Source organism: Perognathus longimembris, unplaced genomic scaffold, assembly GCF_023159225.1.
Source record: "Perognathus longimembris pacificus isolate PPM17 unplaced genomic scaffold, ASM2315922v1 HiC_scaffold_4917, whole genome shotgun sequence".
Lineage (NCBI taxonomy): Eukaryota > Metazoa > Chordata > Mammalia > Rodentia > Heteromyidae > Perognathus > Perognathus longimembris.
Window position 1 is genome coordinate 1 of NW_025960287.1, and position 19,854 is coordinate 19,854.

The 19,854-nt window shown below is 40.1% G+C and overlaps 1 protein-coding gene across 1 annotated transcript; it reads right to left on the reverse strand.

Moving 5' to 3' along the window:
- Positions 1-546: 546 nt before the first annotated feature.
- Positions 547-19,313, reverse strand: LOC125344962 (ATPase family AAA domain-containing protein 5-like; the record flags this gene model as incomplete). The annotated part of the gene is given in 11 exon segments (XM_048337237.1): positions 547-686; positions 688-788; positions 1,467-1,626; positions 2,709-2,863; positions 4,152-4,336; positions 6,459-6,540; positions 9,135-9,261; positions 10,050-10,202; positions 11,069-11,165; positions 14,139-16,006; positions 19,082-19,313. Coding segments are annotated over 11 exon segments (3,134 nt in total), but the record flags the coding sequence as incomplete, so codon positions are not given.
- Positions 19,314-19,854: the final 541 nt, after the last annotated feature.

A 19,854-nucleotide genomic window follows, 5' to 3' on the forward strand; every position in this document is an offset into this window, starting at 1 on the left:
TTGAAACAATAAGTACTTTATAATTGTTTATAAAAAGCATGCTTTGGGGGCTGGGAATATGGCCTAGTGGTAAAGTGCTCATCTCATATACATGAAGCCCTGGATTCGATTCCTCAGCACCACATATATATAGAAAAAGCTGGAAGTGGCCACTGTGGCTCAGTGGCAGAGTGCTAGCCTTGAGCAACAAGAAGCCAGGGACAGTGCACAGGCCCCTGAGTTCAAGCCCCAGGATTGGCAACAAAAACAAAACCAAACAAACAAAAAGCTGTTTTGCCTTTTATATACTGGTGGCTCATGCCTATAATCCTAACTACTCAAGAGTAGCAGGACCATTGTTTGAAGCCAGCCTGGAAAGACAAAGTCTGTGAGGACCCCATCTTGAATTAACCAGCAAATCAGGAGATGAAGAGAGAGAGAAAACAAGAGTTCAAGTACAAGAGGGAGAAAACCTAGTTTACTAGAATGGAGGATACTTCTGCTACAGACTTGTTACCACCTATTATTAGAGCATCATTATTTTCTACTGCTTTTGCTTTCACTTACATGTTGTGCTCAAAAGCAGTCTGTTTCTTCTTCAGAGTTCTAGAAAATATACCTTTGGAAGAATCTGGCTTTATCCCAAAAGAGATGTTTCTTTTGTCAAATTTTTCTGACTTTCCATTTATCTTTTCTGGACCTGACTGAATATTCATTTGGCTTTTTTCTTTTTGACTTCTGATGTCCTGTTTCCACTCGTTTCCTTTTGGTTTCTTTTTGATTGACATCAGGCTCCAATTGTGGGCATTCTACTTGGGACTGACAGAAATGCACATGTTTACTAATTTACCAAAGCAATCTTTAATATTCAATAACCTTTATATTACTTCCCAAAATTCTAGTCTCAAGATATTAAGATAAAAAGAATCAAATAAAACTGGAGGTCTCGGCTGGGAATATGGCCTAGTGGCAAGAGTGCTTGCTTTGTATACATGAAGCCCTGGGTTCGATTCCCCAGCACCACATATATAGAAAATGGCCAGAAGTGGCGCTGTGGCTCAAGTGGCAGAGTGCTATCCCTTGAGCCAAAAAAAAGCCAGGGGACAGAGCTTAGGCCCTGAGTTCAAGGTCCAGGATTGGCAAAAAAAAAAAAAAGTCTCAGACTTTCCTGCTCGGGCTGGCTTTGAACCACAATCCTCAGATCTCAGCATCCTGAGTACCTAGGATTACAAGCAAGAGCCACTGGTACCTGGCTTCCACTTTTGTGTTTTTTTTTTTGTTGTTGGGTAAATCGAGATAAGTCCCTTGATTTGTTTGCCTAGGTAAGGTTTCGAACCTTGACCCTCAGATCTCAGCCTCTTGAGTAGCTCAGATTACAGGTGTGAGCCACTCATGCCTGGCTTTCTGTGGACTACTTCTGAGTCATAGGCTTCCTGTTTGTTTTCAAACCTGAAATATTAACATAGATGGTAAAGATTATCACCCACCTTGGTTGCCAGGGCCCTCAGAGAGCACCTGGTGCTCAATTCGTTTCTGTAGAAGCAAGGGAAAATATTTTCCCAAAGCAAAGTTAGGATTGGACCACTGAATTTCCTCCAGCAAAGTATTTCTCACATCTTTAGTAAAATCCTTCCTTGTTCTTGTAAACTGCAACAAAGAAGAATATGAATAATAACAGATCCATCTCATCTAATTAATGGTCACAAAACCTCCAAGTAAGTATCCACAAGCAATCAGTATCATTGCAGGATTAGTTGTAGTCCACTAAACACAACACTGCATTGACATAGCTACTTAACTTTCTCTCTTGAGTTATACTCTACACCTTTATACTCTATAATGCTGATTTAGAAAGTATAAGTGTGCTATATAATACCTAATTTTTTTAATGACTTTTTTTGGTTATTTTTGCTTTTTATGTTGTTGTTTTGCTATTTGGCCAGGATGGCTTTGAAATTTTCCTGTGTCAGCCACTGAAGTGCACAATAACATCTAGCTCTATTATTAATTTTTCTTTATTTCTATTTTTATTTTTTTGTGCTGATCCTGGGGCTTGAACTCAGAGCCTGGACACTGTCACTGAGCTTTTTTTGGTCAAGGTTAGCATTCTACCACTTAAGCCACATTTTACTTCTGGTTTTCTGGTTGTTAATTGGAGATACAAACCTCATGGACTTTCTTGCCTGGGTTGGCTTTGAATCATAATCCTCAGATCTAAGATTCCTGAGTAGCCAGGATCACAGGCTTAAACCGCCACTGCCTGGCTCTATTATTAATTTTTAGAACTCTGTTGACTACTTAAAAGATATGTCTTCATTTGGATTTTTTTTCTTTCTTTCTCATGGATGCTGGGCAAGCATTCTACCGCTAAGCCACATTCTCAGCCTTTTATTTGGATTTTTTTTTTTTTTTTTTGCCAGTCCTGTGGCTTGGGGACTCAGGGCCTGAGCACTGTCCCTGGCTTCTTTTGCTCAAAGCTAACACTCTACCACTTGAGCCACAGTGCCACTTCTGGCTTTTTCTACATACGTGGTGCTGAGGAATCGAACACGGGCTTCATGTATACGACGCAAGCACTCTACCACTAGGCCATATTCCCAGCCCCCTTCATTTGGATTTTTAAACATGGAACTTCAAGACTATAAGAGACAAAAGTAGACATCCAATGTTTGCTTCTCTAAAAGATGTGAAACAAACATGCTACAAAGGATGAGCTTTCTAGTACTTACCAAGACAGCAAAATTACTTTCCATATTTGAATTCAATGTTGAAAATTCACCCAGAGCAATGACACGTTTTGGAAGATTTATTACTTTAGTACTCAGTTCTCTAAATTTGGTTAACAGAGGACAAGAGGGTGGTTTCAAATGCCATAACCAATACCCTAAAGAAAAAAAGTATCATAATTAATAACATTTATATACTGTATATTCGCTGAACAACAAATATGCAAACATAAAAACATTTGACAAATCAGAGCATGTATGAGAGCCTGTGGCTCTGGTTTGATTTATAGCACTATAATAAAAAGGGTTGAAGAAATTGGGCACTGGTGGCTCACACCTGAAATCCTAGCTACTGGGGATGCTGAGATCTAAGATCACAATCAAAGCCAGCAAGTACAGGAAAGTCCATGAGACTCTTATTTCCCAATTAATTGCCAGAAAAACTGTAGTAGCAATGTGGCTCAAAGTGGTAGAGCACCAGCCTTGAGTGAAAAGCTCAGGGACAGGAACCAAGCCCTGAGTTCAATCCCATGACTGACAAAAAGGAATGGTGTGAAGGATTATGCTGGAGCTGTGGCTCAAGTAGTGCCTGCCATGCAAGCTGAAGGACATGAGCTCAACCTCAGGACCTTGTTAACTACACATAACCCAAAAGTACACAAAACAGATGAATGCATAGGAATAGAATCTTCTCCTCTAAGAAATACAATTAATAAAGATTATCTAGTCTTTTCTTCAACTTGTTAAAAGAAGTAAATATGTACAAACTCTCATTTCATTTTAAATGAACTTTGATATTCAGGATAAAAAGTTAATATTCTAATTTATATTTATTTTTATTTTTATTTTTTTCTTTGATACAGGAACTTACTATGTGACAAGGACTAGTTTTGAACTACATTCTCTTGTCTCCATTTCCAGAATGCTGAGATTACAGATATACACCACCAACCCACCTCTAAGTTTATTTTATTTTATTTTATTTTTTGCCAGTCCTGGGGCTTGGACTCAGGGCCAAGTGTGGTGCTGGGGAATTGAACCCAGGGCCTCATGTATACGGGGCAAGCACTCTTGCCACTAGGCCATATCCCCAGCCCCCACCTCTAAGTTTAAAGTCAAATTTGAACTCAAATCTAGACTTGTCACTATCCTTTGGAGTATAGTCAGTCAAGCTTCCAATCTTAGTTTCTTATCTGTAATAATTTTGATATTCAACCTCTATGACTTCTCACTGGGATTAAATTAGCTATAGATATGAATAGTTCAGCAGAATTTCTGAAAACAGCAAGTACTAAACAATATTTTGCAATGCAAAGGAGAATGGAGGGAAGGAAAAATAAAGAAAGAGAAAGGAAAGGAAGAAAAAAGGCAGGGAGGGAGAGACGGAGGAAATGTATTTTATCAATATAGTCTAACAACTGAAGCATTTGATCATAATGAAGTTACCATCATCTTTTTGCTGAATATGAACAACTCTCTGGAAACTGGCACTCGCTGCATTGTACATATCTAGTACAGCAGCTTTCTTCGCAATCTGTCGTTTCAAAGAGTCTGGCAAGCCACTCATGAGAAACTCACGCTTTGCTTTAAACTGCACATCACAATCCTGCGATTTTTCAGGTGGATCTTGACTTTAAGAAAATAATTTTAAAAATGAAAAGCTAAGATTATTTCAACACAAACACTAGAAAATAAACTTTGACATTGAATTTAAAAATTAGCCTATTAGCTGATGAAATTCTTTTTTGCATATCACAAAAACAAAGGTCTATTCATGTTACAAAATTAAATACAACAAGTATGTAGAGAAACAAAATGACTTGAAAGACATCTACCAATGTTAACTTTTACTATCTTTAGATGGGAAGTGAGTTTTCTTCCTTTTTTGTGGAGTGGAAGGTATCAGAAACCAGGACCTCAAACAACCTACCACCGAGCTTCATCCTTAGCCCTACAAGTTTGTTTTTTTTTATATGCATTTATATTGTATTTAGAAAAAGAATACTATCTTTCAAAAAATGTATACAATAGCTTCAGTTATAGCTCACTGGTAGAACATTCACCTAGCACGGAAAGGAGCTGGGTTCAGCCCCATCACTGCAAAACAAAACAAAATCTATGGCTGGAAATATGGACTAGTGGTAGAGTGCTTCCCTAGCATGCATGAAGCCCTAGGTTTGATTCTTCAGTACCACATAAACAGAAAAGGCCAGAAGTGGCGCTGTGGCTCAAGTAGTACAGTGCTTGCCTTGAGCAAAAGAAGCTCAGGGACAGCTCTTAGTTCAATCCCCAGCACTGGCAAAAATAAGAGGAAAAAACAAAAAAGAAACCAGTATAAAATTTATGTGAAAGAGCAAACTAACTGATGGTGACAGAAATCAGAATATTAATAACTATTTGTCACAATGATGGTGTCTGGGTAAAGAATAGAGTAAACATAACCATTCTGAGCTTTGGAAAGGTTTTGTATCTTGAAATGACATAGTTGACAAAATGGTATGCTTGGGGCTGGGAATATGGCTTAGTGGTAAAAGTGCTTGCCTCGTATACACAAAGCCCTTGGTTCGATTCTTCAGCACCACATATATAGAAAAAAGCAGGAAGTGGCGCTGTGGCTCAAGAGGTAGAGTGCTAGCCTTGAGCAAAAAGAAGCCAGGGACAGTGCTCAGGCCCTGAGTCCAAGGCCCAGGACTGGCAACAAAAACAAAACAAATAAACAAAATGGTATGCTTAAGGCACAAATATTTAACTCTAAGTAATAATGGCTCAATCAAAATCAAACAGAAGCCGGGTGCTGGTATCTCACACATGTAATCCTACTTACTCAGGAGGCTGAGATCTGAGGATCATAATTGAAAGCCAGCCCAGGCAGTTAAGCCCATGAGACTCTTATCTCCAGTTAAAGACCAGAAAATCAAAAGCAGACTGTGGTTCCAAGAGGTAGAGCACTAGCTTTAAGTGGAAAAAGCTCAGGGACAACCCTCAGGACAAGTTCAAGCCCCATAATGGATTTAAAAAAACAAAAGAAACAATCAAAATAACTGAGCCATGAGGCCCATACACTTGAGTCTTCTTCCATCATACCTCCAGTTGCATAAACTAGAACTTGGGTCATCCTTACTTCTTCCTCTTACCCAGTCCTATTCCCAAACCTAATTAATCATGAAAAGTTTTCCAATTTATCTCCTCCAATTTTTTCACACATCATTTTCAACATGTGAGCTCTTACTTCTGTCATATCAAACCTGTTCTCATTCATCGCTGAGGACTCCTGTTCTTCCTTTAGTTTCAATTCAGGTACATTTCTTTAATGAAGTCTCCCCTGACCAGATGAAATCTCCTTTATATAAACTCTAATAGAATTTGGACCTCTCCTTAGCACAATGCCAATTTTTCATTTGTTACCCTAATTAGTTTCTAAGTATGACAGGGAATGTGTCATAATATATCATTGGTAACAAAACTAGTACCTGGTACATGGTAGGTATATAAGTACTTATTGAATGAGGTCAGTAAATGAAGTTTTTTACTTTTGGTTTCCTTTTCAATTATTCTGTTACTTTATGTAGAGATGGCACCAATGTACTTACAAAAAATTCAAGACCTTCAGTAGCACAATCAAGTACTATCTCTGAAAATGAACATGCTAAAGCTTCAAATGCAATTCATATGCCTTCTTAGCAGACCAAATAAATAAATACAAGATGTATCCCATATAATATTTTGACACTTAAAATTCTGTATTGGACTGACCTGCTTTCATCAAAACCAATGACAGTATTGGCTGTTTTTTGAGGCTTTCTAGCAAGAAATAAAGGAGCAACTTTGATTTTTCCTGAGGGAGGAAAAATAATCAGTATTAGTGATTACCTTATATTACAGCTACTTTCAAAATTATACATTTTAAACTTTTGTGTGTGTGTGTGAGAGAGAGAGAGAGAGAGACAGAGAGAGAGCGGCAGACTTGAGTCTTGAACTCAGGACCTGGGCACTGTTCCTGAGCTTTTGCTCAAGGCTAGTGCTCTACCATTTGAGCCACAACTCTACTTTTGGCTTTTTCAGTGGTTAGAGATAAAGATTCTTGTGAACTTTCCTGCCCAGGCTGACTTTGAACCATCCTTAAATCTCAGCTCCTTGAGTTGCTGGGATTATAGACATGGACCACTAGCACCGGCTTCCTTTAAACTTAACTTGTAAAAATTTGATCAAGATACATTACACATAAATTGACATGTTAAACCTAAAAAGGGAGTTGGGGATGTGGCCTAGCGGTAAAGTGCTTGTCTCGTATACATGAAGCCCTGGGTCCGATTCCCCAGCACCACATATATAGAAAAAGCTGGAAGTGGCGCTGTGGCTCAAGTGGTAGAGTGCTAGTCTTGAGCAAATAGAAGCCAGGGACAGTGCTCAGGCCCTGAGTTCAAGCCCCAGGACTGGCAAAAAACAAAACAAAACAAAAACAAACAAACTAAAAACGGCAAAGTTTATTTTACTGAGCTCTTCTGGATGCTGATGGCTCATGTCTGTAATCCTAGCTACTCATGAGGTTGAGAATTGAAGGATCATGATGTGAAGCCAGGCTGGGCAGAAAAGTCCATGAAACTCCACCTCCAATTAACCTGCAAAATATATGGCTCAAGTCGTAGGAGATCAACAAGCAAGCCAATTGAGTGTGAAGCTCTGAGTTCAAGCCCATTACTGGCACCAAAAGCAAAAACTGAACCTTGGGCTGGGGATATGGCCTAGTGGCAAGAGTGCTTGCCTTGTATACATGAAGCCCTGGGTTTGATTCCTCAGTACCACATATATAGAAAAGTCCAGAAGTGGTGCTGTGGCTCAAGAGGCAGAATGCTAGCCTTGAGCAAAAAGAACCCAGGAACAGTGCTCAGCCTCTGAGTTCAAGCCCCAGGACTAGCAAAACAACAACAACAACAAAAAAAAAAACTGAACCTTTTCTATTACAATTCTGCATAATAATCTCTTCCCTTAATTTAGCAACCACAGAACTGGAGAGCTTTCTTTCTTTTTTTTTTTTTTTTTTGCCAGTCCTGAGCCTTGGCTCAGGGCCTGAGCACTGTCCCTGGCTTCTTTTTGCTCAAGGCTAGCACTCTGCCACTTGAGCCGCAGTGCCACTTCTGGCCATTTTCTGTATGTGTAGTGCTGGGGAATCGAACCCTGGGCTTCATGTATACGAGGCAAGCGCTCTTGCCACTAGGCCATATCCCCATCCCCCTGGAGAGCTTTCTTTTCGCTCATTTTTGTTTTACGGTAGTACTGAGGATTGAATTCATGCCTAGTACTTGTTAAGTAGGTGCTCTAGTAGAGCCAAGCCAGCTTTGAAACCTGTTGTGCATTGGTTATTTTCCAGGTTAAGTCTAACTTTATGACTGGGCCAGCCAGTGATATTCTCAGTGTTGCTAGGGGTGACAGGGCTCATTCTGCTGAGGTAATAGATGCTAACAGGTGCAGGAAATGCCCAGCTATTGGTTGAGATGGAGTCTCAAGAAGTTTGATACCAGAGTTGGCCTCAACGTACCATACTCCCATCTCCACCTCCCAGGTAGCTAGATTACATGCTTGAGCCAGCGCACTGGGCTGAACTTTCATTTTCCACTATAGATTTTCACAACCTACCTCTTAAGTTTCCTATTTACTATATCTAGACAAACACCTAAAGACTTCCAAATAGTTTTACTGTTGGACATCAGTGGTCCATGCCTATAATCCTAGCTTTGCAGGAGGCTGAGATCTAAAGTCTAGGCAAAAAAGTCCTTGAGATCCTTATTTCCAATTAATCACCAAGAAGTCAGAAGTGGAGGCATGGCTCAAGTGGTAGAGCATCAACCTTGAGCGGAAAAAGCTAAGGGAAAGAATTCAGGCCTTGAATGCTAAAACAAAAATTATTTCCAGATAACTTAAATGGACAGTCAAGTTTGGGAACTACAAACATAATACTAGAGAAACAGGAACACAATAAATTAAAATAAACTTCAATGCTCAAAAATAATGTCCAATTTCCCTTTAAAATATTCCTCAGAGGGATTGGGAATATGGCCTAGTGGTAGAGTGCTTGCCTCATATACATGAAGCCCTGGGTTGGATTCCTCAGAACCACATATATAGAAAAAGCCAGAAGTGGCATTGGCTCTCAAGTGGTAGAGTGCTAGCCCTGAGCAAAAGAAGCCAGGAACAGTGCTCAGGCCCTATGTTCAAGCCCCAGGACTAGCAAAGAAATAATAATACTCCTCAGAAATTAATTTTAAAAAATAAATGTAAACATAAAAGACTCTTCAGTTCATCAGAACTTTAGTGATTAAAATTGAAATACAACCAAAATTTCATAAGACAAGAAATTAAATATCCATTATGAATGCATTCAGAATAATTTCCCCAGAACTTTCTTGTACAAATAGTATTAAATCTGATTACCAGGTACATTTTGGGAAGACTTGTTAAGCTTTTTTCCTAGCACATCATTCAAACACTGAAGTTTCTTCTGTTTTTTTTCTGGCTTTTTTAAACAAGTAGGACTTGAGTCTATTAGTATTACGGAGTCCTAAGGAAAAAAAAAAAATTAATACAGTGCTCCCCTTTATCAACAAAGGATACATCCCAGTAACCCCAGCAAATGCCTCTCAGATAGTTCCAAACGCTTTATGTACTAGGCCTTTTTCTATTTATACTTACTTACCACACATTATAGCTATAACTTTGCAGCTTGAGGTATGACAGCAAAACTAAGATGAATTTTTTTTTCCTTACTACAGTTCTTAGCAACTTCAGCATATGCTTTTTTTTTTGGCAGTCCTGGGGCTTGGACTCAGAGCATGAACACTGTCCCTGGCTTCTTTTTGCTCAAAGCTAGCACTCTACCACTTGAGCCACAGTGCCACTTCCTGCTTTTTCTGTTTATGTGGTACTGAGGAATCGAACCCAGGGCTTCATACATGCTAGGCAAGCATTCTATCATTAAGCCACATACCCAGCCCCAGCATATAACTTATTTTCATTTCGTATTAAGTCAGGAATTTTTACTTTTTCACTAAGGAATTATTTTGTGACTTCTCTTTAACATACTCAAATAGCATTGCTTTGAGGAAAACGGAAGAGCTAGTTCAGCTTCTGAATGATCCTGAGTGGCTTGAGAAAGGTTCAGACTCTTGTTTGAGAGCAAAAGAGAGTCAAAGGCTTTTAAAGCAAAACTGGGAAGTAATATTTTCTTCTACCACCTGAAGGCTATCATACATACACTGTGACCTTATAATTTTGTAATGTTTTCTTTTTCCCAACCCCAAAAGCAAACTAGGACAGAACTTATCCAAACAGATTATTTATAATACTCACATCTGATTTTGGTGATTTCTCCTTTTCCAGACGTCTAGAGGAACGCCTTAAAGGTGTCACAATTTCTTCAGTAGTCTTTGACCTACTGATATGTAAAGCTTTTGCCTTTTCAATCAATTGTTTTGCTTTTGATAAATTTGAAGTACTGCTTGCCTAGATAAAAATTTGAACTGTTAATCTAGATCACAGCAAGTATTTATTTATTGAATGTTTGATTCATTGATTCATTTATTGATTGCCAATGCTGGGACTTGAATTCTGTCTGGGCCTGGGCAATATCCCTGAGCTCCTTTTGCTCAAGGTTAGCACTGTACCACGTAAGCCACATTACCACTACTGGCTTTTTCTGTGATTAACTGGAAATAAGAGTCTCATAGACTTTCCTATCTGGGCTGGATTTGAACCATGATCCTCAGATCTCAACCTTCTGAGTAACTTGAATTACAGACGTGAACCACCAGAGCTCAGCTGGTATTTTATACAAAAAAAAAAATAAGAGAAATATATTTAGTCATAACAAAGAAATAATTATTATAATTATAATAAATATCATTATTATTCTCTTTACATTAAGTGAGGAAACAGAAAGACACCAGCCCACTGCAAATCAGGAAAATCAATTTGCCAGACACCAAGTCTGCTGCCACCTTGATCTTAGATGGATTTTCTCACCCACAGAACTGTGAGAAATAAATTTCTGTTATTTGAGCTACCTGAACTGTACTTTGGTGCAATACCACCAACTCAGATAGGCAACCTTAAGGAAAATGACTGTTAATGTAGTCACCAAAAAAGCCTTCTCTAAATAAATATCCTTATCTGTTGTTTACATCTCATAGCAAAATATCTTCATACCTTTATAAACTAGTGAGAAAAATGAGATGGTAGTGAAAAATAGTATAGAGTGCTACTTAATTTATAAAATGTATGTGTATCTTTGGCTTGTTACTTTGTAACAAGAGTGTGGGGTTTTTAAGGAAATAAAGTGTCACTTTATAAGATTCTAGGATTTTAATTACCTTTCTAGTCTGAGAAGTAAAATCTTCATCAGTTGTTTCAAATTTCCTAGATTTTTTCTTTGCTTTTCTAGGAGTAGTAATTCTGATGAATTTCATTCTGAAAAAAAGATATGGTTATTTAGAAATATATTCCTAATTGTAATGTTTAAGAATATCCAACATGCTGGGGATATGGCCTAGTGGCAAGAGCGCTTGCCTTGTATACTTGAAGCCCTGGGTTCGGTTCCCCAGCACCGCATATACAGAAAATGGCCAGAAGTGGCACTGTGACTCAAGTGGCAAAGTGCTAGCCTTGAGCAAAAAGAAGCCAGGGACAGTGCTCAGGCCCTGAATCCAAGGCCCAGGACTGGCAAAAAAAAAAAGAATATCCAACATAGAAATAAGCAAACTAGCTGGGCGCCAGTGGCTCACGTCTATAATCCTAGCTATTCAGGAGATGTGAGATCACGGTTCAAATCCAGCCAGGCTGGAAAGTCCCTGCCTCATCCTGTGAGACTCTTATCTCCAATTAACTACCAGAAAACTGGAAGTGACAATGTGGCTCAAGTGGTAGAGTCCTAGCCTTGAGCTGCAGAGCTCAGGGACAGTGCCCAGGCCCAGAGTTCAAACTCCACAACCGAGGGCTGGGGATATGGCCTAGTGGCAAGAGTGCCTGCCTCGGATACACGAGGCCCTAGGTTCGATTCCCCAGCACCACATATACAGAAAACGGCCAGAAGCGGCGCTGTGGCTCAAGTGGCAGAGTGCTAGCCTTGAGCGGGAAGAAGCCAGGGATAGTGCTCAGGCCCTGAGTCCAAGGCCCAGGACTAGCCAAAAAAAAAAAAAAAAAAGGAGAAGAAATGAAATGAACAAACTAAGGCTTCAATTTTGGGGCTTAATTATAAAATATGAGGAAAAAAGCAATTTTCATCATTTTGATTCAAAAGTGATGTAAACTATTTTTTTAAAGCTTAAACTAATTACACAAGAAGATTTCAATGATATATCTCCACACTCCTATTAGTCTCACCAATTTCACACTCCTTGTCACACTCCCTGCCTGCTAAGCTATATTTTTTTGTGGTCCTGGGTATTGAACCCAGGGTTTTGTGTATGCTAGGCAAGCAGTTTACCACTGAGCTATGGCCTCAGGCCCAAACTTTATTTATTCATTACTTTTCTTTTAAAATTTTAAATTAGGAGGCTGGGAATATGGCCTAGTGGAAGGGTGCTTGCCTCATACACATGAAGCCCTGGGTTCCTCAGCACCACATATATATAGAAAAAGCTAGAAGTGGCGCTGTGGCTCAAGTGGCAGAGTGCTAGCCTTGACTGAGCAAAAAGGAGCCAGGGACAGTGCTCAGGCCCCGAGTCCAAGCCCCAGGACTGGCAAAATAAATAAATAAATAAAATTTTAAATTAAAAAAATGTTTTTGGTCTATAGAAGGGCTTGAACTCAGGGCCTAGGCTGTCTCTGAGCTTTTTGCTCAAGGCTATTGTTCTAACTCTAGCTAACTAACTGTGGAGTGCCACTTATGGCCTTTTCTAAGTAGTTTACTAGATATAAGAGCCTCACATATCATCCTGACTGTGCTGGCTTCAAACTGTGATCCTCAGATTTCAGCCTCCTGAGTAGCTAGGATCGAAGGTATGAGCCACCAAAGCCTGGCAACTTTTTTTAAGAAATAATAAAACTTGGGCTGGGAATATGGCCTAGTGGCAAGAGTGCTTGCCTTGTATACATGAGGCCCTGGGTTCGATTCCTCAGCACCACATATACAGAAAATGGCCAGAAGTGGCGCTGTGGCCCAAGTGGCAGAGTGCTAGCCTTGAGCAAAAAGAAGCCAGGAACAGTGCTCAGGCCCTGAGTTCACGGCCTAAGACTGGCCAAAAAAAAGAAATAATAAAACTTAGGTGGGCACTCATGGCTCACACTTGTAATTCTAGCTACTTTCTTGCCTGAGCTGGCTTTGAACAGTGTTCCTCAGATCTAGGCCTCCTGAGTAGCTAGGATTTCAGGCATAAGAAAATTAGCCCCTGGAATGTTTTTTGTTTTGTTTTGAAAACAGGTATAACTATTGGCCAACTCTGACCTGAAAATCACCAACTGACCTCAAACTCAAGATCTTCCTGTTCCAGCCTCCTGAGTGTTAGAATTACAAGTATTTATCGCCATGGTGGGCCTTAGGATCATTTTTACATTAGCCAGAACCACTATTTTAGTATACACTTCATCTAGTATTGTTTATGCAAGAAATAACATTCCAATTTATTGAATCTATTTGTTAAATATGCAGAATTCATATTGGATATTTCTCTAAGAGTTAACAACTGTGATAAATCAGTTTACAATTCATGTTAAATATATCTAGGGGCTGGGAATATGGCTTAGCAGTAGAGTGCTTGCCTAGTATATACATGAGGCCCTGGGTTCAATTCCTAAGCACCACATAAAGAGAAAAATCTGGAAGTGGCACTGTGGCTCAAAAGGTAGAGTGCTAGCCTTGTGCAAAATGAAGCCAGGGACAGTGCTCAGGCCTTGAGTCCAAGCCCTATGACTGGCTAAATAATAAAATAAAATATATCTAGAACTGTTCTGAAATTATGACTGACTTTTAATTTAATGTACAAAGCAAGAAACATTGTTTTATGCTTGTGGCTCACCCCTATAATGCTAGCTACTCAGGAGACTGAGATGTTAGAATTGAGGTTCAAAGCCAACCCAGGCAGAAAAATCCCTATGAGAGAGACTCTTATTTCCATTAGCCATGCAAAAACCAGAAGTGGAGATGAGAGAGACTCTTATCTCCATTAGCCATTCAAAAACCAGAAGTGGAATTGTGGCTCAAAGTGGTATAGCATTAGCCTTGAGCAAGAGTTCAAAGACAGTACCCAGGTCTTAAATTCAAGCCCCAAAGACCCACCAAAAAAAAAAAAAAAGGAGGGAGAAGCAATGGTGAAATCTAGTTCTTTTTCTTATTAATCAGTTGTGTTCTAGAAAATAAATCATCTTTCAATGCTTGAAGTATTTTCCTTTCCAATTAGTAATACTGTAGAATGCCAGAATATTAGAACAAAAACAAAACCTTACCTGATAGGACTCTCTGAATCTGAGGATACTGTTATTAACTCTGCAGTGTACAGGCTATGCTTTTCTGATGGGCTGAATTTTTTAACTGGACTACTGTCTCGTGTATCTTCAGAATCAGTAGCTCTAACAGTTACTGAAGTATGTATGTTTCTACTTCTTAGAGATCTCCTGGTTGGTTTGTGTGTAGAAAGATATATCAGCTCGTCTTCAGCTTCAGCTTTAGAATGCAAAATCTTGTCTTTAATTGGTGTGCTGGTTTTTCTTGATGTATGATCACTCAGAGGCATTTTTAAAAGGTCATCACGAACAAGACTTCCACTGTTAAATAGTGTACTGCTTTTGAAAACTTCTGATTTCTTTCGTCTTAAATTCATTCTATGCTTATTTTGATGTTGTTTCCTTTTTAAGGAAAAGGTTGTTTCTCTCATTTGAGAATTACTTTCTCTGTTTTCATCTGACGTAGCCCTAATATCTGTTTTCTTACCCTTTTTCTTTAACATTTTACGTTTTTCCTTAGGAAAATTTCCTTTCTCAATCTGTGACTGTGAACTGCCAGTACTTGAAACCATTTGACCACTAAAATTTTCCATGGCTTTTTTACTGTTCTCCCTTTCTCCCTCATTCGAAGATTTTTCATTTAGGTCTTTCTGCTTATCTGAAGATTTTTTTACTCCATTTTTAAGTGCATCGGACACTGGCTGCCTAAATGCTTTCATAAACTGCTGTCTCTCTTCTAGGCTGCACTTTGGTTTCACAGCTTCTGAACCTCCAGCCTCCAACACAGCCAACTCAAGTTCTTCCTCCTGTATCACAACATTAGATTTCCTTTTCTGAACTGTCTGTTCATTCTCAGGATCAGAAAAACTAGTCTCCATCTCAAACTGCTTTTGTTTCAAGAAGATTGCAGGTATTTTCCCTATCTTTTTCGGGGGAGTGGGGTGAACTTGTGCAAGGACGGTAACTGTCTTAAAGTGTACCTGCTGAGATATGTCAGAGTTTTCTGGTTCACTTATATAATCACTTTTGGCCATTTCAACTGTGTCAGAAGAAACACAAATTGACATTGTAGAGTCTGGTATCTGTGGCCCCTGACTTTCCTTGTGACTTTTTAAAAATTCCTCATATGAGACAGTTATTGTACTATCGTTTAAATGGACCACTTCATGATCACTAGCATTAGCATAATTTGTAACACTCTCAATTTCATGAGTTAGAGAAGGCATTGTCTGTTTACCATATTTACAATCTTTCCGTTCCTCTGCCAATGGTAAGCTTTCAGGTACATCAATTACATCTCTGTGCTTCCTTTTCCTCAACCTTTTGCAATCCTTTTTTGTGGTGCCTTGTTTAGGATTCACTTTCTTAAAACTCTTATAGGTGGTTATAGTATTTGATTGGTTTCTGCTATCTTGACTACTTTCTGCAACAACCTCTACATGTTTCTTGTGAAGTAAAACAGATGTAGTTGTCCCCACAAAATCATTATTTAAACTAAAGTCATCCCTACTATCCTCTCTACTAATTTCAATTGGAGATTCAGTCTCAGTTTTAATATTATTTAATTGGTGAGATAGATTAACCCTCCTCTTTCTTTTCTTTCTCAGCTCTGTATTTGAGAACATTTCCAGAGATGTCTTACAGTCACTGTTATTGTCAGTAGGTGATCGTGAAGATGAGTTTATCTTGCAGTCTTTTGCTGATTGTAACTTTTCATTCACAGGTGAAGTCTTCCTAAAGTAATGCATAATATTACTGGATTTCGATGGAGAGAAAACCCTGTCTCCAGTCTTTCCTATCGGTGATAAATATTTTGTAATTGTTTTGCAGGAAGATCTGTCATTGTCATCTTTCCTTCGCTTTTTGCAAGGCTAGCAGTTTAAAAGAAAAAAGAATTTATTATAATAAATGAAATTTTATATATATACACATACATACGCATATATAATATGGATCTAACTCTTGGAATAAATGTATTTTTTAAGCCAGTATACTTCAGGTAAAAAGCATGATATATCAGAAAGTGAGCTTTCAAGTTACACATATATTCAATAAAACAAAAATTACCAATTTAACCTACTTTTATTTGCTTTTTAACTGTCTTTCATCTGTAAAATACAGAATAATCTCATCACAAAGTTGATAGTAAATGAAAAATTTGGTAAAGGCCTTTACCTTTACCATTATACACACAAAGTATCATTATGAAATAGGTTCTCTCAAAAAGTGCACCAACCCACTATGCAGTACATGTGATGTAATCCGAACCTTCATAACTATAATACATTGCTCAATTTCAGACCTAAGATAGCTGGGGCTAACTGATACCTACATACATTTGATACTATATGACCAGAAAACCATCATGCCAAATTATTTTCAATTCTTTACATGCTTACATAACATGAATCTGTATTCTTACCATTTTTTTCTGTCAGTTTAACTAGATGGTTTTTCTTTTTTCTTTTGCCAGTCCCGGGCTTGAACTCAGGGCCCGAGCACTATCCCTGAACTTTTCTGCTCATGGTTAAGACTCTATCCTTGAGGTACAGCTCAACTTCTGGCTTTTGGTAGTTAATTGGAGATAAGAGTCTCACATACTTTCTTGCCCAGGCTGGCTTAGAACTGCAATACTCAGATCTCAGTCTCCTGAGTGGCTAGGATTACAGGTGTGAGCCATGCGTGCCCAGCTTTTATCGTTGTTTCTTTTAACTGTTTGTTGGTCGTGGTCTTGGAGCTTGAACTCTGGGCCTGGGTGCTGTCCCTGAACTCTTTAGCTCAAGGCTAGCTCTCTACCTCTTGAGCCACAGTGCCACTTCTGGTTTTCTGGTAGCTAATTGGAGATAAGAGTCTCATGGACTTTCCTGCTGGGGCTGGCTTTGAACCTCAATCCTCAAACCTCAGCCTCCTGAGTAGCTAGGATTACAGGCGTGAGCTGTGCCTGGCTTACCTGTTTTTGGTTTTTGTCTTTTTATTTATTTATTTAGGTACTGGGGATTGAGCCCAGGACATTGTACTTGCTAAGCAAGTACTTTGCTACTAAGTACAGCCCAGCTCTTTTCAACTAGATGATTTTTCAAAAGCATTCATGAAGCATGATTATGATATAGAATAGCCAAATATTTGATGTCTTGACAAAATATTTTCCATCTTAGCTGGGCACTGGTGGCTCACGCCTGTAATCCTAGCTACCCAGGAGGCTGAGATCTTTGGATCCCGGTTCAAAACCAATCTGGGCAGAAAAGTCCTTGTGAGACTTTTGTCTCCAATAAACTACACACAAAAAACTGGAAGTGGTGCTGTGGCTCAAGTGGTAGAGTGCTAGCCTTGAGCACAAAGAGGCTCAGGGGACAGCAGGCCCTAAGTTCAAGCCCCAGGACTGGCAAAAAAAAACAAAAACCCACAAAACTTCCCATCTTATAGCTTGTATGAGCACTTGATACAATACTAGAAAAAAAAAAGTGCAACTAAAGCAGTAACTGTAAGCAAAAGACAATACAAGTGACAAGAACAGAGCTGGTACCAGGCACCAATGGTTCATGCCTGGAATCCTAACTACACAGGAGGCTGAGATCTGAGGATTGTGGTTCAAAGCCAACCTGGACAGCAAAGTCCATGAGACGCTTATATTCAATTAACCACCAAAAAGCTGAAGTAGAGCTGTGGGTCAAGAAGTGTGTGAGTACTAGCCTTGAGTTCAAGCCCAGGATTGGTACCAAAAAGAAAAAAGAAAAAAAGAATAGAGCTGGTATGGTGGCATATGTCTGTAATGATAGTACTTACATGACTGACGCAGAAAGACCCTAAGTTTAGGGTCAACCTGGGCTATATAGCAAGACCTGTCTCAAAAAACAACAAACAGCTTGATTATACTAAAATCAAGAACTGTGTGATCTAAACACCCATGGGTCATACAAGTAATTCTAGCTCTTCAAGAGGCTAAGAACTGAGGATAGTGATTGGGCCAGTCTGGGCAGGAAAGTTGGCAATACTCCATCTCCAATTGCCAGTTTAAAAAAAAAAACTGGCTTGGAGGTGTGGATCAAGTGGTAGAGTACCAGCCAAACAAGCAAATCAAGTGACTGTGACTGATAAAGTTTAAGCCCCATATCCCCTTAGTAAGGGCTCAAAAATTATCATGTAAGCAATCAAATAAAAACTCTGTAATTCAAGTGCCAGAAGCCCTTCACATCTGAGACAAGCTAAACAGTACATTTGGTTAGCAAACAATAGTAGTATATCAAGGAAATTTCTAGTGGACAAAATTTACTGGACTCTAAAAAAATGGGAGTCCCAGGTAAGTGGGCATACATTTTAGCTTACTTCAAGAACACCAAGATACACGATGAAAAGATATGAAAACCTAGAGTCATATCCCCCATCTTTATAATGACTCTGTAGTGTACTTCCCTGAAAACTGATCGATACAGGACATCAGCATGCCCTGCTGGAATTCCTCACTTTGGCATATTACACTCTAGAGCTAGGAGAAACTGATTTGTCCATCAAGTACATTTATTGCTTCGTAAAGTGACATTCTGAATGGAACTCCTAGAATAGGATGATAAGTGGACTTGTCCGAGAGATCTTTTTCAGCGCTAAAGTTCTATGATAGACACAAGTTCTGGTATCCCCTATAACTTGTCACAAACTCTCAAAAGCACTGCTTTCCACCAACATTTTAAAATCTAGAAACTGGAAGTGGCGGATCCCAGACTTACTGGGCCCACGGAAGTTTCTCACATTCTCACCTTTGTCGGGATTTAGCACCCTTCCACTAAAGGACGCACAGTGGCAACTGTCTTTCTTAAACAACCTCTTCTTCACTGTGGGTCCTCGCAATCGCACCCGTTCTCCAACTCAGGATCGCCTTCCACCCGTCCCTCACCTAGGCCCCCACTCCCCCCAGCAGACAAGAAAGGAACCTGACAAACAGTGGACCTCACCTCAATCTCGTAGTCCTTCACAGGAGGGGGAGCAGCAGCAGCCGCCATGGCAAGGACCCCCACCATGCTCCCTGCCTCCCAGAATCCCAGCTCTTAGGAGCTTGTGCCGACCGGCATGGCCAGTCCGGAGGCCATGGAGGCGGCCAGCTCCCAGCCGAGAAGTGACTGGGCCTTCGGATCCCTCTCAGGTCCGCCACAGCCCACCAGCCCGGAGCGGAGGCTGGGCCCAGCTCCGCAGTCAAAGGCGGAATTTAAAAAAATAAATAAGGGCGTCGAGAAGAGGCGAGCAGCGAGGCTCCTGGGCCGCGGGCCGCAAAGGCAGGGCGCTTCCGCGACGGGCGATCCAGGCTGGGCGCTCGGGACCGGGGACCCGGGCGAGGACGGACGGCCGAACGCCGCTCGGCCGCTGCGCTTCGGCGGGAGTTCTTGTCAATTGGGTTTTCGCGCCGTCCGGCGCTCAGGGGGCGGAGCCGATGGGCGCTTGGGGAGTCTGCGCGGACGGTGAGCCCGGAGGGCCAAAATAGTCTCCTCGGCGAAGCTGCTCTGGAAGCCCCACAAAATCACCTCATAGTTCAAAACCAACAGAGCTTTCCAGCTTGCATCCCGTTTCACCGGTTTCGGAGGTGAATTGACTAAAAAGTACACAGGTGGTGGCAGAATGAAGACTTAGACTCGAAGCTAGTCCTTTTTAAAAAAAATTATATAAGTGTGGGCTGGGAATATGGCCTAGTGGCAAGAGTGCTTGCCTCCTACACATGAAGCTCTCGGTTCGA